General features: G+C 39.0%; 4 protein-coding genes across 6 annotated transcripts; 1 reads left to right on the top strand and 3 right to left on the bottom strand.

Annotated features, from left to right (window-relative positions):
• Window positions 1–810: 810 nt before the first annotated feature.
• LOC139292467 (T-cell surface glycoprotein CD3 zeta chain-like) lies at window positions 811–6,853 on the bottom strand. Of its 2 annotated transcripts, none has more exons than XM_070914811.1 (7): window positions 6,790–6,853; window positions 4,121–4,215; window positions 3,013–3,048; window positions 2,835–2,861; window positions 2,650–2,709; window positions 2,533–2,562; window positions 811–1,795 (listed from the first exon to the last, which is right to left on the bottom strand). In XM_070914811.1, the coding sequence occupies exons 1-7, from the start codon at window positions 6,851–6,853 to the stop codon at window positions 1,712–1,714; spliced, it is 396 nt and encodes a 131-aa protein (XP_070770912.1). In that variant the 3' UTR covers window positions 811–1,711. The 2 variants fall into 2 exon arrangements, with proteins under 2 accessions (XP_070770912.1, XP_070770913.1); XM_070914812.1 differs by having other exon boundaries at window positions 2,835–2,858.
• A 2,225-nt stretch (window positions 6,854–9,078) lies between these two features.
• On the top strand, window positions 9,079–15,969 carry lamp1b (lysosomal associated membrane protein 1b). Its single transcript, XM_070914781.1, has 6 exons — window positions 9,079–9,421; window positions 11,789–11,982; window positions 12,096–12,224; window positions 12,407–12,473; window positions 13,737–13,904; window positions 14,000–15,969. Exons 1-6 carry the CDS (start codon window positions 9,361–9,363, stop codon window positions 14,137–14,139), a joined length of 759 nt encoding a protein of 252 aa, XP_070770882.1. The 5' UTR covers window positions 9,079–9,360; the 3' UTR covers window positions 14,140–15,969.
• A 1,410-nt stretch (window positions 15,970–17,379) lies between these two features.
• Window positions 17,380–21,534, bottom strand: LOC139292588 (growth hormone-regulated TBC protein 1-A-like). 2 transcript variants are annotated; one of them, XM_070914950.1, is made up of 8 exons: window positions 21,439–21,534; window positions 20,772–20,923; window positions 20,531–20,689; window positions 20,327–20,451; window positions 19,801–19,897; window positions 18,745–18,917; window positions 18,473–18,658; window positions 17,380–17,927 (listed from the first exon to the last, which is right to left on the bottom strand). In XM_070914950.1, exons 1-8 carry the CDS (start codon window positions 21,498–21,500, stop codon window positions 17,826–17,828), a joined length of 1,056 nt encoding a protein of 351 aa, XP_070771051.1. In that variant the 5' UTR covers window positions 21,501–21,534; the 3' UTR covers window positions 17,380–17,825. The 2 variants fall into 2 exon arrangements, with proteins under 2 accessions (XP_070771051.1, XP_070771050.1); XM_070914949.1 differs by having other exon boundaries at window positions 20,778–20,923.
• A 1,792-nt stretch (window positions 21,535–23,326) lies between these two features.
• LOC139292269 (DCN1-like protein 1) lies at window positions 23,327–26,577 on the bottom strand. Its single transcript, XM_070914539.1, has 6 exons — window positions 26,232–26,577; window positions 25,932–26,100; window positions 25,472–25,602; window positions 25,293–25,375; window positions 24,955–25,051; window positions 23,327–24,830 (listed from the first exon to the last, which is right to left on the bottom strand). Exons 1-6 carry the CDS (start codon window positions 26,575–26,577, stop codon window positions 24,751–24,753), a joined length of 906 nt encoding a protein of 301 aa, XP_070770640.1. The 3' UTR covers window positions 23,327–24,750.
• Between the last annotated feature and the right edge of the window lie 830 nt (window positions 26,578–27,407).

Genomic DNA, 27,407 nt, shown 5'->3' with positions numbered 1-27,407 from the left:
CAAAAATCCAAATATTTAACTTTTGACAAATGCAGATACCAAAGATATCTCTCTGTCCTGTGTCTTTCTCTCGCTGTTTTTTCTCTCCCGTCCACCCTGCAGCATGTGTATTAAGAGACAAACCCAGCACTGGCTTTAGTCCTAGCCTCAGTAATTCCAAAGCTTAGATGTATATTTTGGTATATTTCTGAGAAAAACTTGCGTGAAAAGCGTCTGTTTCTCGTTTGTTTGTTGTAATCTCTTTTTTCTGTCACAGCATGGAACTAATTGCAGAACTGTCTTACTCTTGGTAGGTTAAAGATATAGTATTTTTGTATGTTTTTGGGTGTGTCGTGTGTGATTTATCAGTTCACAGCCCAAGTGACCATGGCTTTTAACAAGAGAGAAAAATGAGAAAAAAAAACGCCAACATGTACATATTACGTCTGTGTATCTCAAGAAATGCATTCTGTTAAACATTTACTACTCACGTAGGAAGCTTGGGCTCATCTAAAGGAATGTGTCCCCGATTTATCTCCCTTTTTCTTATTCTGCAGTCTGATGATAATTGTCTTTCCAGGACTCTTATGTAAAGCGTTCTGGTTCCCATTATGGACAACAACACTGAGGGACACTGCTCCGATCTGACTACAAGAAAAAAACAAACAAAAAAAAAACCTGCCTCCAGTCATGGTGGCGTAGAACTGAAAGATTGTGTAGGAGTTTTAAGTATGTGAATCAGGATACATAGTAGATTTTGATGCATTTGTCTGCTGTATTTTTGTTTGTTTTGTTTTTATACACATATAAAGATAATCTTTTACTGTTAATGTACAGTTCTCTTTTGTTGTAAACATCATTAAACCATTTTCCAAGTGTTTTGACATGTGCGTTGTGTTTTATTGAGATTCAGTTACAGAAGCTGCAGTCACAGATGTTTAGCCACGCTAGCTGCTTTTCATTAAGTGCCACCATAAGGTCTAAATCTGAATGTATAACTGATGACATTCCCATCAGCTTCTGCTGTACTATGTGTTTTGTACTAATTAGCAAATGTTTGCATGCTAATATGCTAAAATAACATGGTGAACATAGTAATTATACCTGCTACACATCTGCATGCTAGCATTGTCATTGTTAGCATTAGCACATTGCCTCATTACAGCCTTTTGTACAGGCAAGACAAGACAGAACTAATACATTGGGTTGACATGACAGGGCAGAACATGCATTATACATTAAACAGCAAAAAAAAAAAAGGTAACTATTGAATATGAATTGAAGAGTGGTCGGCTTCAACTGTTTTCAGACAGAATGTAGATATGTGAGTACAAAAATGAACAGTTTATTGTCTGGCTGCAGGAGTTCAGGAACTAGAGTTAACAAATATTTTCCTTGTCATTTCATAATCATTTTCTTTATCTGGTTTAAGAAAACAGTGAAAGAAGGCTCATCACAATATACTGGAAACTCAGGGTGACCTCTTCAAATGTCTCTTTTTGTCCGATCAACAGTCCAAAACTCAAAGATATTTAATTTATTATCAGTCACAACAGAGAAAAGCAGCAAATCCTCATTTTTGAGAAGCGGGATCCAGAGAATGTTTGGCGTTTTTGCTTAAACGAATGATTGAATATCAAAATAGTTTGCTGATTAATCTTTTGATCAGCTAATTGTTTCAGATATGATAATCTAGCAACATCTAGCAATGCAGGAGTGACCATGCAAGACATCAGCGGGGGGACAGAGGTGGAGCTGAGGCAGTGGGGACCAAAGATTCATAGAGGTCTTTCTCCCTCTCTGCAGCTTGAGTTGACTGTGGAGGGGGGAGACAAAGTTAAAGCTCTGTATTGATTAGGTCAGCTCTATCTGGAGACGTCAAACATGTCTAAAATCCTGAAAGAGTAAATCATCCTGGAGCACAAGTTGTTTAAAGAGTGTTTTGAGTTTAGATGCACAAGGATGCAAATGCTTTTAGCAGAATTTGTAAAGATGATCATATTCCACTGATTGATATGAAAGACAAAAGATGGAAATCAGAGCATCAAGATATAAATTTGAACTTTTGAAGTTGGTCCTTTGTGACTGAATTAGTGGACTTTGTGGACTCAGAGATTTAGATTTTGGAGTATTACATTCAAATAAGTCTCCCCCTATGTCTCCATGCCCCAGTAAAACCATTATTGGTGCTATGACAAGCCAAAATGTCAGCTGCCATATTAAGTTCAAATTTAAATTGTTTGAGATTGTTAGCATTACTTTTACTCTTTGCAGAATGGACAAAAACAATGTTGATACATGTATTTGGAGAAGCATCGGGGAGCTTTATTGGCTTAGAATAAATGCCACCAGGAGCAGAGTTACAATCTTCACAAGTGAAACAAAGCAATTTTAAATTCTGCACCTAACAAAACTTTTTGAAAGACTTGAAAATTGTTTTACTTACATGCTTCCTTTTATTTTGACCATATCACACAATCGTACAAATGTAATTTGGTTAAATATTTCTGATTGTAAGAGACGAAGAGAGTGTGAGTGAGTAAATCAGCTTACCTCAGCTGTCTTTTTCTTGCCAGCTTTTTTCTAGAATTAAAACACAACGTCATGATCGACAGTTTAGACACCAGAACAGTCGAGAATGAGACCTTTAGAGGTCGTCAGGTCACTTACCTTTTGTTTTGATGGTTCGAGCATCTGGTAAGGATCAGAATCCTTTGGCCTCTCAAGCTCCTGGAGAGGAAATACGAAGTTATATTAAACAAATACCTTAAAGCACAGCAGCAGAGTTAAACATCGTCTGGTCATTGCACGTGTGTGTGTGTGTGTGTGTGTGAGAGAGAGAGAGTCTTCCTCACCTGGTAAATGGCTCCATTTTCTACCTGCTTTGTCGGTGAGAAATACACGAAGTGAAATAAGCTTGAAATGCAGATGTACTTCCATGAATAGACTCAATGTGTATCAGTCAATAATAAATATAAAGTCAAATATCAAATATAAAGACTTTGAGGAGGATTATGTGACATGGAGACTTACAGATACTCCAACAGGCACAGGGGGGATGTAGGAAAACTAAAGAGGAAGAGAAAAATATCACAAACATTTTTATGAATTAATGCATTGACTAACACGTCTGCAACTTATGTTTAAATGATTTAAATGAAAGTACAACAAATTGCCATCACAAGTTACAAGAGCTGGAATGTTTGTCTTCAAATTAGAAATGATCGATTGTTTCATTAAAGTCATTAATGATGATGACGTTCACTCAAGTACTGAAGTACAAATCTCTGGTACTTTACTCGAGTCTTTTCATGCCGCTTTATACTTCATTAAACTACGTTTCACAGAGAAATATTGTACTTTTTATTTATCTGACAGCTTTAGTTACTAGTTATTTTTACAAATGAATAAAAACATATGAAGAGCTTTTAAAATATATTGTTTTGTTATAACTTAAAGTACCTACGTTCTTTTTAATTTAATAATTTTGATTTACTTTTAATTATTTACCGGTTTGGTTGTACAAACAAGCATTGTGAAGTTGTCACTTTGGGCTCTGTTTTTTTTTTTTTTAACAATCAATCGATTAATAGAGAAAATAATTAGCAGATTAATCCATAATGAAAATACTCATGTGTTACAGTTCAATACAAAATAGTCAAAAATCAGCATTCACATTAATGCATGAGTAATAATAATCTAATGATATATTATATAATAGTACAAGAGGCACAGGGGACAGGGGATTTTTCTGCATTGAATACTTTTACTTTTAATACTGTAAGTACATTTTTGTACATTCCGAGTATTTTTACAGTGTGGTATTAGTACTTTTACTTAAGTGAAGAATCTGAATACTTACTCCACCACTGGAGAAATTCTGATGAGCATTTATTTTAAATTTTTCATGAGATTTTATAGACTAAACAATTAATCAAAAAAACATAATTGTCAGATGAATTGATAAAGAAAATAAATGTTAGTTGCAGCCCTGCTTCAAATGACTAACTTTGTCTGTTCAACAAACAAAAGATTTAAAAGCTATTTATACATTTCTGCATGTTCACATCTGAGAAGCCTTATCCAGAAAACCTCTGATATTATTAAAAGTGTCATCAAGTCAACTAAACTAAATGAAAACCTTTTCTCTGAAGAAGAACGCAGTGGCAACGATGCAGTAAACAATCAGGATCCCGTCCAGGAAGTAGCAGATGACCGGCTCAGTGAAAAAAGTCTCTGCAGAACAAACAGAGGAGAGAAATATTTTATTTACTCTTATAGTTCTGCACTTGTACATTGAGGGTTTCAATGTTTCCTCCACCACATTCACCACTGATGTAGATGAGATAGACCAGTTACTTCAGCTTCAGATTCACATCTAAAGAGATAATAGCAGATAAGATAAGACTTTATTTATCCCCAGGAAGGAAATTCATGTTACCGCAGCACAAAAGGCAGCCTGAGTGGAAAAAGAACTATGATTCAAAACAAACGTTTTATAGGTTTATAAAATATGGTGCAGTGCACAAAATCTGCATGAGTCCTTTAAGTCTTATTTTCTTCACAAAAGTGACAAAATCTACTGGTGCTATAAGAATATTCCAACCTAAATATTCTTTATAATGTCATTTTTCATCATTATTACAGCGGCCTGCCTCATTCTTTCTTGTTTCAAACTACAGACACTCAACTAGTTTATTTAAATGAAATAATATGATATAATCTGCCTACTGCATTGATGGTTTCTAGAACTCAATTATATAATGTATGATCAAAGAAACCATTTCTCTTCTGACTTTAGGGTGAAACTATAGAAGTAGGACATAACATCTCAGTGTGTGTATGTGTGTGTGTGTGTGTGTGACAGGATATCAATTCAGCAACATGGGATGGAAAATAACAACATGATGCACATGAGAGAGTTGAGTAAGACCCCTGAAACAGGAAATAAGAAACTTCATATGTGCAGTTTAGCACATAAGTGTCTTCCTGCTCTGAGGTTTTGAAGAGGCTTGTTTATCTGTGTGTGTGTGTGTGTGTGTGAATTGAATTTCAGCCTGACATTTTCTGTTATGTTTTTTTTTTGGAAACTTTTAAATTAAGAATTTAAAATTAACTTTTGTGGGTTTGAACTTCTATTTTCGTAGAGGTGCTGGTAGGTGAATTTTGTTCAGGCTAGCTGTTTCCCCATTTCCAGTCTTTGTGCTAAGCTAAGCTAACCGGCAGCAGCTTCATATTCATACCGACAGACTTGAGAGTGGGATCAATCTTCTCATCTAACTCTTGCAAGAAACTGTTCCTTGACTGTTTGTTATCACAAACTCATGATGTGCAGCCAAACATTGATCAATGTTCAAACATTATTTAAATTCTACTGAAGATCCTGAAGTTTCCAAAAGTCCCAAAGTGTCAGGTTCATCTAAGTGGTGTTTGTAGTCTTATGTCTGAATATTTAACTCGTACAGCTTTAACGAAGAGCTGGAACGAGCTGATACACCACCAATATGTTATTCTGTCGGACAGTGTGAAAAAAGATGATCTCTCCACCCTTAAAGCTACTTCAAGGTGAAAGAAAAGGAGGAAATGTTCGGTGAATATAATAAACACGTATTTTGACATATAAAGCAAGTTATCGTCAGTGAGCAGGAATCAAACAATCCTGGCCTTCAAAAGGTCAATAGGTAACAAGAATGCAGCAAAGTAGTTAAGTAGATATATAAATACGTCCACGGCAGCAGCCCTCTTTTACATAATATAGTGAGTTTTTCTGCTGTGGGAGTTTTGATGTTTTATCTTCTTACATTGCAAGTCGCTGCGGAAAACTAACAGTGGAAATCCACCTTTAGCGCTTTCATACACAGCATAGTCTGGAGGAAGATTATTTATTCATGCATGCTTTCTTGTAATCCCTTCATCATGATGAATCTGACTGAAATACATGACAGGACTTGAAAGCGGTTTTTGATCATTTTGAAAATATATATTTTTTTCACAACCTTCCCTAACTACGACATAAAAGAGAAAGTCTGGGAAACATCAAATGCACACAAACCTGCTCATGAAAACTCAAACTCCTCGAGTGAAACCCAAAGGAAAGAAAGCAGAACATTATTGTATACGTTATGTTGATGCTGCTTTGAATTTCAGTCAGCAACATATTGATTTATTTATACTATAGGGTTAGTAAATATAGTGAATGTAAGATTATAAAAGGCACAATAAAATAACCAAAGTGCCTCTGCAGTATCTAAAATTTAAGAGCAATAAACATGTTTATTTTGTGTGTCAGATTTAAATTTTTTCATCTTCAATAAACAGCAAGCTTATGCATAATCATGTGTTCTAAATATAGACATGTATTTTCATCATTGAATGGAACATTTAATTATTCTCTGATGTCTTCATTTCCTTACCTTGTAGCCAAACCTCAAATAGCTCTACTTTTTCCGTAAGATAATGCTGTGTGGAAAAAGACATCTCCTCTAACCTCGTGTGTGATCACAAATGTATACTGCTCCCTATAGATATTATTTCTCAAAAAACAATGAGTGAACACATGATTTAAAGTAATGCAAAGGGTTGAGAGCAGCATGTTCTGCCAAGTATCCGAGCAGAGAAGGCCTGTGTTTACGGAAGATAACAGAGATTTTAAATTAATTCAGCAGCTGTCTTTTTAACACCTTTCCAATACCAACCAGATAATATGGGTGTTCTTGATCATATATATGAACAAACATTTCAGTTTCATTTCTTTAAATCAAACTCAGAAAACTCCATTAGAAAAAAGCTGTTTTTATTTGCGTAACTTACCTTTACACGAGACAGGCACCAGGAGCACGAACAGCACAAACACACCTGTCCTCAGTGCGTCCATGACTCTCCCTCCTTGTCTGTCTTTCTGTAGAAACAAGGTTTTCTTTCTTTCTTTCTCTCCTGGTTGTTTGTGGTTGCCTCACTCTTATTTTTTTTTCCGCTCGCTCAGATCAGAGGAAGTGGCTGAACTGACTACCTGCCGATGGACTGAGAGGTTGGCTGTGTGAACTTCAAAGTGTCGTACAGCCTTCGGCGCCTACAGTGAGTATCACTGACTGTGTCGTGTTCAGCTGGCTCATTTTAGCATCACTGAAGAGCTCCTCTGCCTCAAATGTTCCTCTGAATTATATAACAATCTCAAATGTACAGTCAGGACACATTTTCTTAAATAGACCCACACAGTTATACAGTGGTGAAATGACACATAATGGAGTAATGTATAATGTGTTCATGAGTTCTTAAAACATCTATAAACCGTTTTAAACGTTTATTATCATTTCGGAAATTCCTTTTGTGTCTGTGGCAATTGTAAGACAAATGTACTATTAATAAATGCTTTATAAGATACTGTTCATTAGTTGTTCATTATACGTGATTACAGCTATTTTATACTGTGTTATCAAGCTTTCATTAACTGCTCATACACCGGTTCTTCATAGGAGTTATAGTTGTTGACAAATACAATAAGAAACACATATTAATGTCCTTATATCTGCTTAGAACTACATTATAGTGTGTTATACAATTTATTAAGTGTTTATATACTGCTTATAAGGACGAGGGGCTAAAATAAAGTGTTGCCTAAATGGTTTATATTGCTGTATTCTCCTGAAACAATTTGTGATAAGTAATATTGCAAATATGAAAATTATAGGTGTACTAGCTTATGGAATATGAATTTATTATTTATATCACAGATATCAGTTAAACATCCTTTTCCGAGGTACTTGCAGGGATGAACAAACTTTATAAAGGCTTGTATCTGTGTCGAATAGACTAAACCACGAGTTATCAACAAGATTGTGCAGATCATGAGGTACAAAATGTGCCTGTTGGTTAACAGACAACTAGAGAAATGTGAACAGTCCATCGGCAGGCTGCAGAAAGATTGATCTGACATTTGTAGCCGGTTACAGCCCGTTTAAGTAACTGTGTGTTCAAAAGGTCAAAAGATAGGTTGCCCCTAAATGTTAGCGTGTGTCTGTGTAGAGGAAGAGGTTACAGACGCGAGACCTCTGCATCTTTCCAAAGCGTCGTGTTAGTCTCAGGTTGCATAATCACACTGATCTGTGACACTTAAGGAAACTATTGAACCAGCAGGCAGATAAAAGGAGGCCAGGTTAAGTTGCATGGAGAGGAGACTTCATTTTGACACTGATGTGTAAAATGTTCAGGGACTTCTGACCTCAGGGACCCTTATTTAGACGCCCAGATCCAAACTTCTGGACCCTGTTAGCCAAATCAAGTGGCTATCAACAATGTTTTGATATTTCAATTTACATTTTACTATTTTATCTTATATACCTTTCCATAACGTACAAATTATCCCATGTTTTTGTAAAATCTTAATCTGCCAAGTAACTATAAAATACTGCCTAGCTGTGGATTAAAAAGTAGAATATTTGCTGCGGGGTTAATGTGTGAAGTGGCTTAAAACGGACATACTCAAGTACCTCAAAATTGTACCTAAATACAGTACTTGAGTAAACGTGACTTAGTGACTTTCCACCACTGTCTGGTCCAGGTATCATCCAAAACCATTAGCCTAGGGAAAGGATGAGAATTAATCTGTCCACATCCACTGTGGGCAGCTCAAAATATGTTCATTTTATGCATCGACCTGCCCACACAGTTTTGGAGTATAATCCTGCTCTCAAGGCACAAGAGAGGCCCCATGCCTGGTTTTTCTAGCCCCCCCCCCCAAAAAAATAACTGTGTCCCTGGGGAGACCCACTTGATTTGACTAACTCAGACTGCTGAAGCCCTATACTAGCTTTGGCTGAACTTTTGAATACATCTTTGCATAGAAGCTAAATGTACTTACAGTATCAAATGTAAAAGTACTCATTATCTATTTATCAATAGATAAATCTGAGGGGTCAGAACTCTAATTAAATAAGCAGGTTGTCTGGCCGCTGTTCACCACGTGACTTTCTGCTGCTGTTCACCACGTGACTTTCTGCTGCTGTTCACCACGTGACTTTCTGGGTGTTTCTTAAAGCCTCTGTCACATGACCCTGGCGTCAGTCTTTACAGTGGTGGCGGTGACAAAGTGTGAAAGGCGAACAAAATTAAACCTCCCAGCTCGCTTATGCGAACATTAAAAAGTTTAACCGTGTAGCCAGAGACGTTAGAGGTTTTTCTCACCAAGAACAGCGCTTAATCAGCTGAACAAATCAGTGCGCTTGACTTTTATTTTCTCCTGCTGTTGTTGTTACGCTAATGTTAGCCTAGCTAGCACAACATCCCCTGACCTAGCTAACCAAGTAGCCGCGTCCTCTCTGTTGTTGTCTCGCTGTGATTTCGCCCTGACTAGCGCCAAAGCTGCCGGAGAGAAACCAGAGAAACATGACGCAGATCGGCGGTGTCCAGTCATGGTGCTTGGGAGTAACGTTACAGTTGATTTTAGGTGAGTATTGGTTCGGTTTATTTAACACTAACTACGTTTACCTGACGAACAAAACAGTAACGCGAAGGTCGCAGATACCCTGCCCTGAACTAACGTCAGGCTATTAGAAAGATAACGTGTACGCATATGTGTGAACTGTGAACTGCAATGACTGCAAGAAAATGTAGGTTGTTGTAGGGATTAATTTGTCAGGCCCACACATGTTGGGTAATGCGGGTTTCTGTGGTGTTTGGATAGTTGGACTGTAATAATGCTGAGTTCACGTCTCTCTACGCGGCTGTGGCGCAAATTAGCGTCGTTCTCAGTGCAGCGAGCGGCTGTTCAATCAGTCATGGATCAAAGGTATCAGGTAAATCTCAAAGCCACTTTACTCCACCGTCACCTGACCTTTGTCCAAGCAGAAACTAAGTGGAAGAGAGCAGGGGAAGCAATGCAGAAATAAGAGTATAGGATATCTGAGTCGGTTTCTTTGATAATCCTAAATCAAAATGGGGTTGTGCTATTAATAGTGGGGAAAAGTAATAAGTGCACACAACTCAAGTGATGTACTTGAATACAGTTCTGAGGTAATTGTACTTAATCTGAGTATTAAGAATATGTTTTAAGGCGTATAAACAAAATTTGTTTTATATGTTGTTTTTTTTACATACAAAAGTTCAATTACCTTGTTAAATATTAAAATTATATATATATATATACTCAGTCTCCTCATTTACAGTTAGTCAGTATTGTCTCAACCTAGGGGTCGGGGGCCCTTTCGAAGGGTCACATGATAAATCTGAGGGGTCCCAAATAAAGGCAAAGTTTTGATTCTCAAATCTGTTTTACGTGTTTGGGTTTTTAAAAAAAAAAATTGGATAATTGTACCTTTTTTTTGGCACTGAAACAGTTATTTAAATGAAGCCATGTGAGGAGAAGCTATGGATATGCAAATATTGTTCATTTCAAAAGTTTAACTTCTGGACACAAGATGTCTCCTACTTACCTGAAAAGTCCATTCTTAGTGTTTGTGACCTGGAGGCGTTGTTTAATTGGTTAGTTGGTTCACAGTAAAATAATCTGCAACAATTTTGATTAAAAGTCTTTGTTTTTGCAAAAATGTCGAAAATCACCAGTTCCAGCTTCTCAGGTGTGAATAGTTTTCTAGCCCCTTTTTAAAATAGTAAAGTAAATATTTTTGGGCTTTCAGCTGTTTGTTTAACAAGACAAGCAATTTAAAGGAAGCATGTCAAATGGGGCTCTTAAGAAATATTTCACATTTTATCAACCAAGCAAACATAATCAGCACATTGGTCTATAATGGAAGTTATTGTTAGTTGCAGACCTGTGCTTCTTACTCCACTACATTTATCTGGCAGCTGTTACTAATATAACCATCTGCTAATAAAAATAAATGTGCTGCTAATAACCTGGCACCCAAGTATTCTATATTAGAGGCAGAGCCGCGCCCCGAATAGTGTTGCACGCACTGATAAAAGCTTTTGCCTCTCGCACAGAGGTTCACTGTTTCGATTTTTCTTCTCTTACCCGTGACTCATATCTCGTTTGATATTGACAGGAAATCTTAAAGATAGAAAGTAAACAAACTCATTTTCTTATGAATTAAGACAGATTTTGTCGTGAGGAAAGCGGGCTGGGTCTTATCTTTAGGTCTCAATTTTTTCTTGTCAGTAACTTTGTCCTACTCCATTTTATAGAATATAGTGTTAAGAGTAGGATACAAATGGTTTTGCGAAACATTGCAGGTGTTCATAGACACCAGTTCAAACTGATTAAAGGAAGCAGTAAGTATTTTTAAATTGTCATTGCCAAGTTAAGGATCTGAGTATTTGTGTTACCACTGATTGGATAGTCCGATCACAACATAACTAGATCAAGAGTGCAAAATACACCTGTACACAATGAGTTTATCAATCATAAAACCCTCTTTTGAGACACAGCATGATTACCTTTCATGCCAAGATGCCGTAGGAACAACCTGAAGCATTGAGCCTTTAACTGGACCAGGCTTAGGAGGTGACACAATGTCTGGCTGATAAAGAAGTGTGAGGAAATGAACATGAAATGAGTGCAGAAGGTGAAATTAATGGAGTCCCAGAGCCATTTGGTGGCTCATTCATACAGATACAACAGCCGGTAACATGAGTATTTCTGCCCTGTTTGTCTTGATTGACAGTTTAAGACTGTGATGAAAATGAAATAAAAATGGTGATTAGGGAGAAATGGTATGCTTATGAATCAGGTATTAAATTGCATTCTATTTGATATTAAAAAGGTCTTTAAAAGTATTAAAGTTAACCCAGTGAACCCTGCAGAAACACCTTGCACCTCTGCAATACTAGACTCATAACTGAATACCTCTTGCAGCTGCCGTCCTGCACCAGGGTCTCGCTACTGTTGCCCCACCCACAACGGCCCAAACCACCGCTGCACCGCACAAAGACCTGGGCAGACCTGAGAGAGGAAACTACCGGGTCACCAGCAGCAATGGTACTGTCTGTTTACTGGCATCCATGGGTCTCCAGTTCAACATCACCTTCAACTCTGTCTCCCTGAATAAGGTGCTTAGATACAAACACTCAACAGTCACCTGAAAGCTGTTTGCCAAAGAGTTAAAAGATATCGACACATTAACAGTTTTGAAATAAATCAATGTCCCATCGTTCATTTACAGACGGTGCAGGATGTTGTGAACCTTCAGCCCAATGTGAGTAAGATCTCTGGATCATGTGACTCAGACAGCGCCTCCCTGCGCCTCTCATCAGATGCAGAGAAGACCAACCTCACCTTTGTCTTCACCCTGGTGAGTTACTGTATCTTCCCTTTGAATATAACTATGTGCATAGTTGTGCCATTTACCTTCTTGCTTTTAATCTTCACCGTGTACTTCCTGAAACAGCCACTAGATGGCAGCTAGTGCTTGAGGTAAACTTGCTTTACTGCAGTGATACTGACTTGGTGGTCTTTTTGTCTGTTTTTCTCCAGAATACTACGTCCAATAAGTACCACCTGAGTGAAGTGTCTCTGTCAGCAGCCTGGCCAGACATGAAAGGTGAGTGCACTTCACCTCCCAGTATTCATGCTAGTGTTTCAGATTAATAAGCATTTGTCCAACCAATCCTGTGATTCCCATCACTCTTTGTAGTGTAATCAGGGTTTTTGTTGGCTCAAAATGAGGGAAAAGTTGGCACATCAAGTGTAACGTACTGAAGTAACAGGAAAATAAGTCTTAACATGCACCAGGTCTTGAACAGATGTGTTTGTTACACTGATTTGGTGTTAAAATATTTAAATTTATACAGTAAAGGGGCTGCTGATGAGGTAGTCAAATAGTAAATATTACAAAGCCTCATATGTTACACCTGAGCAGCTGTTTTTCTATAGCGTTGTGCTTAATATCTACTCTGAAATACCGGAAAAATGGAGGAACACCTGTGTGACATGATGCAATCTAACACAGCAGCGCTGCAATAAATCCTGCCATTATGAAATATTTAGTTGCATCATTTGTCTGTCATGGACAAAGTCTTAGAAAAACAAGTAGGAAAGTGCTCAGAGGCCCAACACGAGTTACAGCTGCATGTGTAGAGGTGACTCATGTTTATCCTTTTATAATTTATACAAGACGGGTGGATATACAATGTTCATACATATAACCTAATAATATTTAAGCATTTTGGTGCTGAACTGGACTACAGCCTTGGCCATAAATATGATGTTTTACAATGGTGTGGTCTCACATCCTGTGTGTTTCTTTCTCCACATTGAAAATGTAACTGAATAGTATTTTTTGGGGCATTTTAGTGGCTTTGTATACAGACAGTAGAGAGATGTAACAGAAGGTTCATGTTCACACAGAATTATCTTTACTAGATGACCATTACTGCAAACAGAATTACTGACTTGAGAATTACTTGTTTTGTTGCTATTGTGGTCTTTATGGCGTCTTGTTGTCTTCTGTATGTACATTTCAGGCATCACCTTATTTGTTTCAAAACATCTTGCCGAAAATGAGCCAGCTGGCTAACACTGGCACATTTACAGAAATGAATGAATGAATGAAATAAAAAATATGTCAACTGAGTAAACCGTCCACGAGTGAAGATGCAATTGAAAGTTCTGGAAAAAGTTATTAACTGGACCTTGAGTTAAGCTCATTTTGTCAAAGTAAAACTTTGAGACAAAGCAACCGCCTTTAAATATTCTATACAAGAAAAACCCAGGTGAAATCTTCATTTGAATCTGTTTTTCCCTCTTGTCTCTGTTCCTTTTGTCTTACTGGACACCTCTTTCCCTGTTCTCTCCTCTGTTACAGAGCCCTTCTCAGCCCAGAACCGCAGTCTGGACTACCTGCGGGGCACCCTGGGGTTCTCATATATGTGCCGTGAGGCGCAAACTCTGAGTGTGGCCGAGGATTTGTCCATCAACACCTTCCAGGTGCAGGTGCAGCCCTTCGGTCTCACCGGAGATCAGTTTGGAGCAGGTAAACGCTTCGGTCTTGAGGAGTGTGATGAAAATAAATCGGCTGCTTTCTTGCTGTAATTAGTTTTTGTTTTTTATGTTTTTTTACTCTCTCAGCTGAGGAGTGCCAGTTGGACGAAGATGACATGTTGATCCCCATCATAGTCGGAGTAGCCTTAGCAGGTCTCGTCCTCGTTGTGCTCTTGGCCTACCTCATTGGCAGGAAGAGGAGCCACGCTGGCTACCAGACCATCTGAGGTCACTTATCACTCTCATGTTCCCAGAGGCCAGAGCGCGCTTTCCCCACCCATGAGATTAACCACTGTTTTAGGAGACTTAACACACCCTGTCCCCCCCGTGTGTGTGCTGTTCTTTGCCCTCATCAGTAACACTTGTCATTATCACTTTGTGGAGGTTGATATGCTCTTTCAGACCTGACCCACTCTCATACAAAAAAGGGGGCTTTGTTTGGAGATTGTAATGAAATGAGGAAAAAGTCTTTACTGGTACCACGTAAAGCAGGGGCAGGATGTTCAGATGATCAGAGGGTCCACGAGAGTCCTCAAACTGTATTGTACTATTTATGATTTCTGTGAAAGGATTTTTGAGGGATTGTAAAATTTGAGGGAATTGCGACTGTAGCTGTTCTTGTTGTTTATCTGCTTTGGGGTGACTATTTTTAGTGGTCTTGCCCTAGATGAGGTTTGTTATTATAAAGGGAATATTTCTGGCTGTTTAACTTAATCCACTTCAGAGAGTAAATATCTGATGTTTTTTTTTATTGCAACTCTACATCTACAAGTATGCAGATTTTAGGGAACACACTAATAACACAGTAACCTTATCATGAAAGGTAGTTGAGATAGTTAGGAATTTATGTTGTCCACTGGGATTATTGATGCGTCCTTCTTTTCCTCTTAAAGGTAATCAACACTTTTTTGTATGGAGAGTATAGATGCAGGTGTCATCTTTGTAAGATAATTGTGTTTGGGCCGAGGTATTTATTCGTTTTTTTTTTTTACTTCTTTTTAAAGGAATATAAATTCAACATTTTGGGAAATAGGTTAATTTGCTTTCTTTTTAGTTAGTTGAGAAGATCGATACCACTCATATTTGCTAAATAGGACATAGCCAGCAGGCGGTTAGCTAAGCTTAGCGCAAAGACTGGAAACAAGGGGAAATAACTAGCCTGGCTTTGTACAAAGATAAAATCAGCCTGCCAGAACTTCTAGAACTCGCTGATTAACACGTCTTTTGTCAATTTTACACTTTGGTTTTTGTACGGATTAAATAAACGAGATGTAACGTGTTTATTAGTGAGCTTCAGAGGCGCTGGTAGTCGGATTGTTTGGACAGTCAGGCTAGCTTCTAGTCTTTATGTTAAGTTAAGCTAACCGTCTCCTGGCTGTAGCTTCATATTTAGCATGCTGTGGTTTTGATCCTCATCAGACTCTTGGCAAAGATTTTGAATTTCCCAAAATGTCAAAACTTTTCCTTTAAGTGATAGTAGCCACTCTTTTGGATTCTGCTGTTACAGTGTACACACACAATCTTAAAAAACAATACCGTTGGCTTAGGTGAATGAAAAAGCTCAGGACATGAAGTCTTATAGTCCACTGGGAGGTTTTGTTTGTTTATTGTTTTTTTTTCCATGAATATGGGCCCACTTGGGATTGTGTTTGCTGAGGGGAAAGAAGTTGCACTAAAGTCCTGAGAAACAGCCCCATGTAACGATTACAAGTGGCCAAAATGCTCTGGTCACTGTTTATCAGTGCCTTCCCAGCTGTAACATAGATGGGATTGAAATAAAGCCAATACCATAGAGGTACTCACTCGCTCACTGACACTGTGTGCTGCCATGTCTGGGACAGTTTCTCATTGTCTCACGTAGCCTTCGTGTGCTGTTACTACCATAAATATGCATTGTTTGATGTAGTCAGAGAAAGTTGAGATGTTTGTTTTTTACGTTTGTTTTTTTTCCCCATCCCCTTTCCCCTAAATATCCATGTAATGATTTAATAAGGTTTTAATGGATTTGTTTGAATTTGTTTTGTAAAGGAGAGGTCAATAAAAGTGAATGGACGAGGCTGTTTGACTTTTTGTTTTGCCTTCATGCAGTTCTTCAGCCGTCAAACCTGTTCCTGCTTTTTTTTTTTTTGTTGGGACTCCTTTTTTAGAAGTATCGGTACAGAATAATTGTGGTATTGAATGCTGGAAATGCATCCTCATTGTGTAAAGATTCAGAATGAATTGAATGGTTAAAGCACAGTTTTAGTTTGGAGGTTTGGATTTACTTACAGTGGTTTTCGGTCCTCAAGGTGTAAATTAATCTCTAATTAGATGGCTGAAATGAAAGCCAGCAGGACTGAACTAAGTTTGATCACATCTGGGCACAGAAACTGCTCACGTAACAAAGTGCAGTACCCAGCTCATAAATGTTTTTCTTTTCAAACTGTTGGTCCCTCTGTAAATGCCGGGTGGGGGAAAGTTGTCCAAAGGCGTTTGACAAACATGGTGTTTGACTGTTACAGCAGTCCTCAGGCATCTGGGGCCGGTTACAAGAAGCATGTTCCCTAGACCATCTGAATAAAACCAGGAAAAGGTATATTGCGTGACTTCATGTTCCAGATTTGCAGGGCCGGGCGAGAGTGGTGGGCAATCCCCCATTTCAGAGTCGGAAGGTGATGACTAAGATGACTAAAAAGAGACACAAGATGTCTAAAGAGATGGAAAACGATCACAACTAGACATAAAATGAGTACAAAGGCATCCAACATGACCACAAACGAGGCAGTCCTGTAGGTTTTACTTTCTTTCAGTCTGGATGTCTTGCTCCTGCAGTGTGTCAGAGGGGTGGGGGGGCTTCTACATGTCTGTGTCGAGGGGTCTGTTGTCTCATCATCTGTCCATGACTGTAGGCTGTTTGGAGTTACTAATAGCAGCTATTTATTGATAAATTATTACCAAGAACCAGGGCTGTAAATGTTTGTCTTAACACATTTTTACTCATTTTACAAATGTGCCCCCCTTCTTTGAATTTTGTGCCCAGGTCCGGTCCCCCCATTCAGGCCTCCTGCAGATTTGAGGTGGTTCTAGGTTTTTAGTCGGCAAAGGAATGCAAATACCTGCCTCAACTTCTCAATTATACTAAATTATTATCTATTTGAAACTGGGACAACAGAGCTTAATAGGCCTTTTGTCTGAACTGCTTGTGTTTTTTGTGATTGAGACGTTATTTTCACAGTTCTTCTGCGATTACTAAACTTAATATACAGCCACAGGTTTGGATCCCCTGAATGAACCGTTGTTTAAGACTATCATGTAACACTGAAATGACCACTTCTTTTTGCCTTTTGTGTGGCAGAAGCCTTTTTGAGGTCAGCTAAATCAGGTAACAGATTAGGCCAAATATTAGGTTTCTGATAACAATAAAAAGTGACACACAAGGTTCTGTAAATTAGGACAGCAGTGACCACAGCAAATTATAAACATCTGACTTTATTTCTTGAAGGGAAATGGACGGTATAGAACAGTGTTCCAGTGCAAAGGGTATTATTTCCCCGTTTACCATTAGACACTTTAACAAAACACATTGTATCACTCCCTCTACTCCAGCAAAGTAATACAACTGTAGTGCAAGTATTAAAAAACATGACAGATTAAATACTTTTTACAAAGCATCAGGGGTGATGATCTTTAAGTACAGCAGCAGAAATATGCTACAGAACATGGGACCCTAAGATAAAGACAAGCTTAAAGCACATCCAGTTTACTGGATTAGAGTGTAATAAAGCAATATAGCAGAAGCAGCCAAAAAGCCACCAGTATGTACATTTGGTAATAGTTCATTGTTCCTGATAGTACAGTGTTACTTTCTTATGCTGAATGAAAGCAGTTAGTTGTAGAAATCCAGTCAAATGGGGGGAACGGTGGATCAAAAACCTTACGGAGGTCCAGATTCTTCCTCCAGTATTTGTTGTCTGCATTTCTCTCTCAGTTTATCAATAGTTGCCATAGACAGACTCCCAGGTTCTGTAAAGATTTTCTGTAAAGAGAGAGAATTATATTTTTAGTCATATCTTTAAAAGGTACATACACACTGTGTTTATATGGAGCCTGTAATTTCTGACAGAAGCGTCATGTAAACACCACGTCCATAACAAACTGGATCTGGCTAATGGCTAAAAGAATCTACATTCCAGGGTTTAAATCTCTGTCATGACGCCACCTTTTCTTATCAGTAAATTATTACCAAGAACCAGGGCTGTAAATGTTTGTTGTAACACATTTTACAAATGTGCACCCCTTCTTTGAATTTTGTGCCAAGGGCCGATATCCCCATTCAGGCCTCCTGAATTAAAGACCTATCAACTGAATTAGCAGTGTATTTTGATCAGTGGTGAACCAATAATAATGAAAAGCACTTTAGAGCTGAAGCAATTAGTCCGTTAATTAACAAGTTGATCAGCGGATAATGAATCTGGGGAATAGTTAATCGGATTGATTACATTATATAGGAAAAACATTGACCCATGTAACAACAGCCAGTGTTTCCTCATTTGTTTCTCTGACTGTTGTTTCTCGTCGCACCTGCATGAAGGTGTGGCAGTCCAGAGTGAACGCTCCACAGGTGATTTGTTTGAAGCACTCGCACACATCCATCAAAGAGCGAGCTCTCAGGATCTCCGGCTGGTGGTGAATGATGAGAGTCAGAGCAACACGGAAAAGGACTTTAGAGCCCTCATAGAAAAGACAATCCCAGATCCGCAGAACTGTCTGCAAGTAGAAGAAACAAGAAAGATGTCGGTAAAATGATCGACATGAATCCTCATTTGTCTGTAGAATTAAACCCCGTTCCTCACCTCAATTGGCAGTATGTCAATGTAGAGGCAGATGAACCAGCGGGACACCACCAGAGTCCATATGCCAGGATACTGGGCCATGAGCTGTCCTATTGCAGGAGCTTTAGTCTTCACCAGCTCCCCAAGAACCTCCTGGTCAGTCTTCAGGCCCAACATGGCCGGACTGTAGTAGTCTACAATATACCCAAAGTATATGAGTTTGCATTTGTCTGTCTGAGTGCAGTAGTGTTACTTGTTGGTCAGTCTTTCAAGCACAATTGTGAACTGGTTTTGTTTCTATTGCTAAGATCAAATGTATTAGATTGTTCTGTTAGTCCAGAATTAATTTCTCTTGTCCCCTTATTAACAGGAAAATATGCAGACCTTTGTTGCAGGTAGGCTTAATTACCGTCTCAGATCTGCCCAAAAGTTTATACTAGCCTAAAAAGTCTGTACTCGTTCAGTATGCTGCTGCCATAACTTTAACTGGAGCAAAGAGCTCATCTGCTCTAAAGTCTTTACACTGAATTCAATTAATTTTAAGACAGAGATCTTTAAAACTTGTTATGCTTTAAATATTCCACAGCTCACCAAATTATGCCCCTGTGAGCCCACAGACTTTCTTGCTTCTCAGCTTTAACTGACAACTGCGACATTAACTGACTATATGATCAATTTTTAGCACATTTAAGCTTTTTAAGATCCATGTCTTTGTTTTAATGCTTTATTTGAACTTTTCCTCTATTTTTAATTGGTTCACATTCACTTGATGTAAAACACATTGCATGAAATGTGCTATACAAATAGAGTTTGATTGATTGAAGGCCCTGCACCACCTTGGTTCACCGACAGGTGTTTCCAATTACGTTGTTTGATTAGACCTCAGGACTTCTCAGGACTTTGCGAGTGTGTACAGTGAGCTTGATTGACACCTCCCTCACTTTCCCCTTGTTGCAGCTCTGAGGGCTGAACAACTCTCACCTTTGAGCAGACCTCTGATCAGAGTCATTGAAAACACCTGTGGGGGTGTACATGGACCTTCATTGTGTGTGTGAGCATTAAAATAAAAAACTCTACCTGGAAGCATCCTGCCCATCAATGCATCCATGAGCCAGAAGGACTTCTCTTCATCTTTGGTGATGATGATGAGGTAGCCTGCAATGAAGTTCATGCCCTGGAATGAACATAGACAGGAATAATCTAACTGTGTATGAACTCACTGGCTACACATCCACAGCAACAACACATTTATAAACGCTAAATTAAGGACGTGATTTTGTCACCAATATATTGTCCAATTAGTTGTGGCGACCTACTTGTCTGGGCAGAACAGGTAACTTTTACAATTAGTAAACACATTGACTTCCTCTGCCTTTACTGGTTCAAAGAGTTCTGTGTTCTGTGTGACTTCAGTGTATATCAAGATTAAAATTAGCTGTACAGGAAGCTAACGGGTTAGTGAAAGTTATGACAGCTCCATTTGGGGAAAATCCTACCCATGTATGTAAATGAAGGAACTAGACAGTCCTGTTCTTTAGGTAAACAGACATTATGATGAAGTGAGAGGACAGTCAACTCATATCTGTTAAAGTGTTTTCTTCACCTGACAGTACCCCACTGCCTCATTGTGGTGACCGTAGGCCAGCAGCACATTGTACAGTGCCTTCTGCAGGCTCGGTTCTGCTCTGCTCTGGAAGAGGACGTTGTCAGGAAAGGTCCGATGCATGTCTGCCAAAAAAACATGACAAGAATTGCACCATGACATGGACCTGCGTATGTCTTCTGTGAAAAAGGCCTGTTGTCGCACCTGTACGAATGGTTTCCTTCAGCTTGGTGTCGTGCTCCATGGCCAGCAGAGACTGGTAATAACCCCGGTTGCTCTCCAGTCGTTCCTGTGCGCCACTAGCTGCCATCCAAATCCTGGCGCGGTGCTCATTAGGCACACCTTTACGCACATACCTTTTCACTTCCAAAACAGATTTTACAAGTACATTACATAACCGAGAGAGCACCAGAAGGCAGCAGAACAGTGTTTGAATGCTTTTTACTTGTACCTGTCACGTTCTTCTCCACATGTGGTTTCTCTTGAAGGAGCTTTGACCATCTCATCGACCGTCTGTTGAGGACGGCTACATACTCGTTCATCATCTCCTTGTAGGATTCAAAATCGTGGTGTCTCTCAAAGCCATAAGGGTCAATCCTGCCGGGGGGCAAATCCACACAGTCCAGCACCATGTACAAATGAATGAGAATGCACAAAGCACAACTGTGGAGACCGGACTGACAGCTGGGTCACTCTCCTCCCCACCCTTCTTTCTATCTCCTATTCCCTGATGACAGACACTACAACAACCTCCACTGGGTAGGGTTTCTGTAGCGGGGAGATCAAATGCCCCAGCTGGATGATTAGTTCAGTTTTAAATTACTTTCAAGTGGGATTAGGAGCAAGGAGCAAAATTCAAGCTCAAAAATAACCTCAGAAAATGTCATGTATTCTGCACAAAACAACTCTTAGCTGTAATATCTTACTGAGCGTGATTGTTGGCTTCTTAAAGCAGCTTTAAAAGTTTGTTAAGTAAAACATGAAGTGCAAATCCAATGAGTAAAGAAGCTGATGTGAATAACTGGCAACAAGAATGGAGATGTAACAACCATAAGTAAAAGAAAGACAAAACATGCAGGCGGAGTGAACACCACATCAAACACAAAGCTCACCTTTCACTGTCATTATTACATGTAAGAGGTTGAGAAGCATTTCCTTTCATTCCCCGTTCCATTGTGGGTCATGTGCTGCAGGTACAGCAGTCCACCGAGGCTATAAACAAACCGATTCACAGAGGTTATAATTTCATTCGTATTACTTGGAAAAGTACTGGCTGCTGTCGAGGTAAATAACAAAAGCGGTCTGAATTTCAAATGTCTCACCTTACAGTACTCAGCGAGAGGAGGGGCTAGTTTAAGTAACACCCAGGTAACATCCACAGGTAGGTGCTTTATTTGCATGCAAAACAATTAGAGGAAGAGAAACAGTTTGCTTGTATGTACCCTTGCATATTACTGTCCATGATAATGAATAGTGGTAGTACTTGAAACAGTAGCAACAGTAGTGATGGTAATTGTGGTATTGACAGCAGTCAGTATACCATTTTATCAAAATAAAGGTTTCCTAACTGACTATCAAACAATTCTTTTAACTTGTTTTCTGTACATCATCTACATCATCTATTCATCATCTCCCTACATGATCTAAATGGTGTTTGGCAGTCTCCACTGCCAGGAATGTAATTATCATAAAGAAAGACTAAATCCCTTTCATTATTTTTATTTAAATGTATTTAATGTGACTTTAATCAAATGTTTTATATCAACAATGGATCACATGACTACTGTGAAAGGTGTCACTCACAGAGAAGGATCACCTGACTCTGTTCCCCTTTTTTTTTTTTAGCATCTTTCAGCTTACTGTTTTGGTTCACTCTCACTGCTCTCATCAACTTCCTTTTCAAAGGGCAGGTTCTCTGATAAACTCTCTGTACGCTACCTGCTCAGCACCAAACAGCAGACAGACAAAGCTAACAACTAGCTGGTGAACACAGTGGAGCATTTAGCAGCTAAAGAGCCAGATACTTCCCTCAGGAATTGGCGAAACCAAAAACAGCTAAAAGAGGGTGAATATTGGATCAGGTTGCCAGAGACATGACTTGGCCAAAAAACGTGTTAATGGAGGTGTCATTTTTCCCCAATTTTCAAAATATTTAGTTAAACAATATCCACCTTAGAAATAAAGCATAATTTGTGTAATTGTAAATTGTAGATTGTTACATCCCCCAAATTCCCGGACACGATACAGAGAACATACCCTTAGTTCACATTTTTTCATGTCTGTGTACATTGAAGCAGGTTTTTCTTGTTGTAATAGTTCCTCCTGTTCACACTGGCCATTAAAAGATCTCTTCCTAATGTGCTTTCAGTGCAAGTCATGGGAGACAAAATCCACAGTCCTTGGGCTATCGGACCATTTTTCTGTAGGAAGAAAAAATGTGAACCTGTCCTTTGATGGTAGTTACAGCCCTGCTCCTGGACTATAACACACTGTTCTCCCTCGTCTTCTGTCATTCTCAACAGTACACAACATAATACAATTACATGTTATGAAACCTTATAAAAATGATTCTCCTCATAGTGAGAGATGAAATTAAGGAGAGACATGCACACAAATGTTCCTGGCTGGGTTTGCAGTTTTAACCTTTATGACCATACGACTGCTCTATTGATATGACTAGACATCATATCAATAGAGCAGTCATCCATGCTTCAGACATCCATCCATCATTATATATTATACCTATACTGTACCTCTGATGTGTTACATTGTAAAGTCGCAAATGGGGAAATAATAACAACATAATGAACAATCAGTAACTAATTCATGATCTGTGCTCGTTTTCCAAAGCGCCATTATCAAATTGGCCAAATTACCATTGCTAAGTACTGTAAATTAAATATTGTTTATTATTAACAATCAACAACATGGAGGAGTATTCTGAAAAGTGTAATATTTAAGCTTTAACACATTCAGATCAGTATGGTTACACTCTCATAACTCTACTTTGTGAAGCACACTCTTGTCAAAGCAGCTATACTGTTCTGTATGAGACATAAACTGTGTCCACCATCTAACTCCTCATCAACAACAAAAGAACTTTCTGGAAAAACTCATGCTTTATTCATCTTTCTTAAATGAACAATATACTTAGGCTACTTACATGATGTATCAACAATATATTCTAATTTTCACTACCTTCAGTAACACTGGACAGATGGGCTTGAACAGAAACATAAATATTGAACAGATATTTATTCTTAAGGCTTACTTTGTCGTCCTGCTGATGCCCTCTTTAGTGTCCTGGCTTCTGAACTACGGGCTTTGCACTGCCATAACATACAGATATGTGCCATGCAATCCTAAGGGTCTGTAATTTCTTAACTTTAAACTTTTACTTAAATGCAGCTGAATAGTAACTTTAGCATTGTTAACTCCTCAGAGGGATCACCTGATAAAAGAAACAACAGAAAGAAAATATCTTTTGAAAGCATAACGGTGGTACTGTGGGTGGGACCGACTACGTTACGTTTAGGATTCAAGACCCAACTGAGACTAACCTGACCGATGAATACCACGAACCAATATCAATTATCTAAATTAAAGCACTGCCTTTACTTTAGTGAAAATGTATTTGTAAAACCAGCCCGAGGTGAAAATGTGTCTAACATGCTTTCAATGAGAAGCTCACAATTCCATGACTTGACAGATCCACCTAACAATTAAACCAACAGCATGTCATCCACGATATTGAGGCATCCCGTTAGAGATTTTAGCATTTACTGTACATAAAAGAATCATCTTTTGCATTTATAAATTGAACATATTTATATTATTCTTCATATAGCTCTCTTTGTAAACTGTCCCAATAGATACAGTATGTACAGTAAAAACTGCAACAGTTCTGTTGGTGCTGGTGTAGTGAGCACTATGTCCCAAAGTTAGAGTAAGACATGGGAACTTTGCACAGTCACTCGGAGCTTCATATAACAAAACAAAGCTGACTAGGAAGAATCTTAAAACACACAGTTTTATCCTCTCCAGTCCCTTTAGAGTACACACAGCCGGTGAACTTCCGCTCAGTGCTGTGTCCATCCCCACTTACAGGGCTGTGGCCTGACAGGTAGTGCTCCTCCTGGAGCAGAGCAGAGGGGCGTCCAGGGTATGGAGAATCCAACAGGAGAGACAGAGGTGAATCCGGCCATGTCCATATGACGCCTCAGTCTCACGAGGACAAAAATGAGGCCAGCTGTTCTCATAGTTTTTACTCAGCTCCCTGAAAGGTGGTTTCCTGACAGTTTCAAGTGCTTCTGTTTTCTCTCTGAAGTCAACAATTTTCTCTTTTTTTTGTACAAGTCTTAAAAAAAACTATGAAGTCACTGTAAAAGAAACAACGTTCTGGCTTTCCAGAGTTGGGATTGGATTTAGAGAGTTTTACGTTTTGATCCTGTTACAATTGGTCGAGCGAATTCCACAAAATCATCTATAAGGACTGGCCATGCTCCTGAGAAAGAAACACCAAGATATCATCAGTGTCACAGTGACTTAAATACAAAGTCCACATTCACAGCATTACCTAGAAAGTAAATGGATCACAGCTCAATCTGATGCAGTCACTCCAAACTCACCTTCCTCATCATAGTTTGACATGTCATCTGCAATCATGTTACCAAAGTCCAACAATAGGTTCCATGTGTCCTTTGGGATGGATCGTTTATGGTGTTCCTGTAATGGACAAGCACTGGTAAACATATTGGTATAAACACAGTTTTCACACATCTTGTTATCATAACTGTTGACATTTTTGCTATAGTGTAAATCACTGATGGACCAGTGGACCAGCACGCGTTCTGGAGGTCCAAGATTTCACTCGGTCATCGCCAATACCTGATCTGCTTTATAAGGTCAGTATCTGCGCTCCAGCATATTTGAAAGGTGTGTCCCCAATTTGACTTTGTTGACTCACCAAAAGGAATCTATTCCAAAGATCAAGGAACTTAAATCGTCCTGACAGAACCAGGTTCCAGTAGGCTACAGCCATCTCCAAGTCTGCACACAGACAAAGAGCAGAACATTTAATTCCAACAGTTTGTAATTCAGTGATACCATTCAGCAAGTTGTTGTTGTTATTGTCACTCCTCTTACCTAGACCCTTCTGTCCAGGATTTTTGGCAAAGTTAAAGGTGAACTGGTAGAAGTCCTTGAACTTCCCACTGTCTTTCAGCTCCTGCTCTAATCTTGGCAAAAGGGCCTTCAGTTTTTCTGGGCTGTCACACCTACAAAAATAGTCAATTTAAGCAATAAATGAACAAAACAACTTTCTTTGGGACAAGAGACAGACAGACACCCAAACCAGTTGTAACATGACAGTCTTGATGCTGATGACACACTGACTAAAGTTAACTTTGACACATGAATCTTGAAAGTCAAAACACTGCAGCTCTTCCATTGAGTCATTCCACGAAGACACAGAATCCTCAAGCTGCGGTTGAGTGGGTCTATATATAGATGGCCTTCCCTCCCTGGAGCTACACTAAGAGAACCACCATGCTAAGATACTTTGGGTACAGTGTTTATGTCCCACGCTGTTGATGTCAACACTCACCCCAGCTCTGTCATTCCATCCAGAAACTCCTTCTTGGTGAATTCGCACTGAGTGGCCGCACGAAACTTCCACGCAACGACCAGCACAGTGATGCTGGCTGGATCCAGTGAGAGGTCATCACAAAACTGCTGGATCCCATCAATACCAATCTTATTCTCATCCTGGGGATCTATCAAGGGAAAGACATCCAGTTACACTGTGTCCATAATTTTTAAATAATACAGGCCTTTTTAGAACAACTCTATCCTAGTAAATATTTTAAGTTACAGCGTGAAACACACACTAAGTTATTCTACTTGCCTTTGTAGCGATTGTAGAGCTGCTCCAGCTTTTTCCGGTCTACTGACGTTTTCATGGATTCTTTACAGTAGAGATCTGGATTCTGAAAGTAGTTGTCGGTAGCAACTTCTAGTTTCCAGTCATTCTGTGTGAGGCAGTACACAGCTGTCTTCTCCCCAGCCTGTGTGAAGGACATGAACTGCCGTACCTTGTCCCTCTGCGAAGACTTCAGCTTATGCTGTGTGAGTACAGGACAGGGGCTGTCAGACACGGGAGTGATCAGACTAGGGAGTACTGACAACAACACGCAAACACAGAGCGAGACACAGACAAAAACACAGAGCGAGACGCACACATCTACAGGCATTCAGGCAACAGTAAAGAGGACAGAACAGACGAAACACTCACATATTTCAAAAGGTTAGTCTGTCACACTGACAAACACACATTATAGATGGCGAGCCGTGACGCTGCGGTGAAAATTATGTCTTGTCCAAGAGCAACATGGGCTTTTCTGAAGGGGGATGTTGTGGATTCTAAAAGCACATGCTGTACCCGGGAGGGCCCCTCAGATAACTACAGTCATAGATGTAATATGAGTAGGGAAATGGGATGCCATCACCGGGACCTAGAGGTGCAACAAGTCTGGAGTGTAACACAAGCACCCTGCCCGAAATACTTTAAAAAAAAATCAAATGACACAATATTGTCTGAATACTTTATATACTGATATTGTGAAGATATTTTGCAATAAGGAAATGTGAACTTTTATATGATACATATAAATAATAGATAAGGAATTTTTAAGAAATCAGTGATGAATGCAAGCATGAAGAGGCATTCAGTGTACATTTCAGTTGGCTAGAGACTCAAGTAAGTTCAGAATATTGCATCATTAAATTGTAATGCAGCCATTAAAGGCCAAAAATAAACAGCTAGCTTTAAAGTTATTGTCATACTTTTAACCAAATTCAAGACAGCATCTGGTTTCCCAACACTTTATCAATGACAGGCTTAGTTGATTTATCAATTTGTTGGTCGACTGAAATTAATCTGCAACAATTTTGATAATCAAGTCATTGCAGAAATGTCAAAAATGTGAGGATTTGCTTATTTCCTGAGTCTTTTATGACAGTTAAATGACTACATTTGGGTTTTGGACTGTTAATTGGACAATCAATATGAAGACATCGCTCT

Source organism: Enoplosus armatus, chromosome 11 (assembly GCF_043641665.1).
Source record: "Enoplosus armatus isolate fEnoArm2 chromosome 11, fEnoArm2.hap1, whole genome shotgun sequence".
NCBI classification, from domain to species: domain Eukaryota; kingdom Metazoa; phylum Chordata; class Actinopteri; order Centrarchiformes; family Enoplosidae; genus Enoplosus; species Enoplosus armatus.
Note: the sequence above shows the minus strand (reverse complement) of the source record. Positions and strands in the feature narration are given on the sequence as shown.

Coding starts and splice junctions, on each gene's coding strand:
- LOC139292467 (XM_070914811.1), bottom strand. CDS start 6,853: ATGGACGCACTGAGGACAGGTGTGTTTGTGCTGTTCGTGCTCCTGGTG. Junction 3,049..4,120: donor CGTTCTTCTTCAGAGAAAAG/GTTTTCATTTAG, acceptor CTTCCTCTTTAG/TTTTCCTACATCCCCCCTGT. Junction 2,710..2,834: donor AAAATGGAGCCATTTACCAG/GTGAGGAAGACT, acceptor TTTCCTCTCCAG/GAGCTTGAGAGGCCAAAGGA.
- lamp1b (XM_070914781.1), top strand. CDS start 9,361: ATGACGCAGATCGGCGGTGTCCAGTCATGGTGCTTGGGAGTAACGTTA. Junction 12,474..13,736: donor AGCCTGGCCAGACATGAAAG/GTGAGTGCACTT, acceptor CCTCTGTTACAG/AGCCCTTCTCAGCCCAGAAC. Junction 13,905..13,999: donor CGGAGATCAGTTTGGAGCAG/GTAAACGCTTCG, acceptor TTACTCTCTCAG/CTGAGGAGTGCCAGTTGGAC.
- LOC139292588 (XM_070914950.1), bottom strand. CDS start 21,500: ATGGAACGGGGAATGAAAGGAAATGCTTCTCAACCTCTTACATGTAAT. Junction 19,898..20,326: donor AGGCAGTGGGGTACTGTCAG/GTGAAGAAAACA, acceptor TGTTCATTCCAG/GGCATGAACTTCATTGCAGG. Junction 18,659..18,744: donor TTGACATACTGCCAATTGAG/GTGAGGAACGGG, acceptor TTCTACTTGCAG/ACAGTTCTGCGGATCTGGGA.
- LOC139292269 (XM_070914539.1), bottom strand. CDS start 26,577: ATGCCTGTAGATGTGTGCGTCTCGCTCTGTGTTTTTGTCTGTGTCTCG. Junction 25,603..25,931: donor GATGGAATGACAGAGCTGGG/GTGAGTGTTGAC, acceptor CTATTTTTGTAG/GTGTGACAGCCCAGAAAAAC. Junction 25,376..25,471: donor TCCTGGACAGAAGGGTCTAG/GTAAGAGGAGTG, acceptor GTCTGTGTGCAG/ACTTGGAGATGGCTGTAGCC.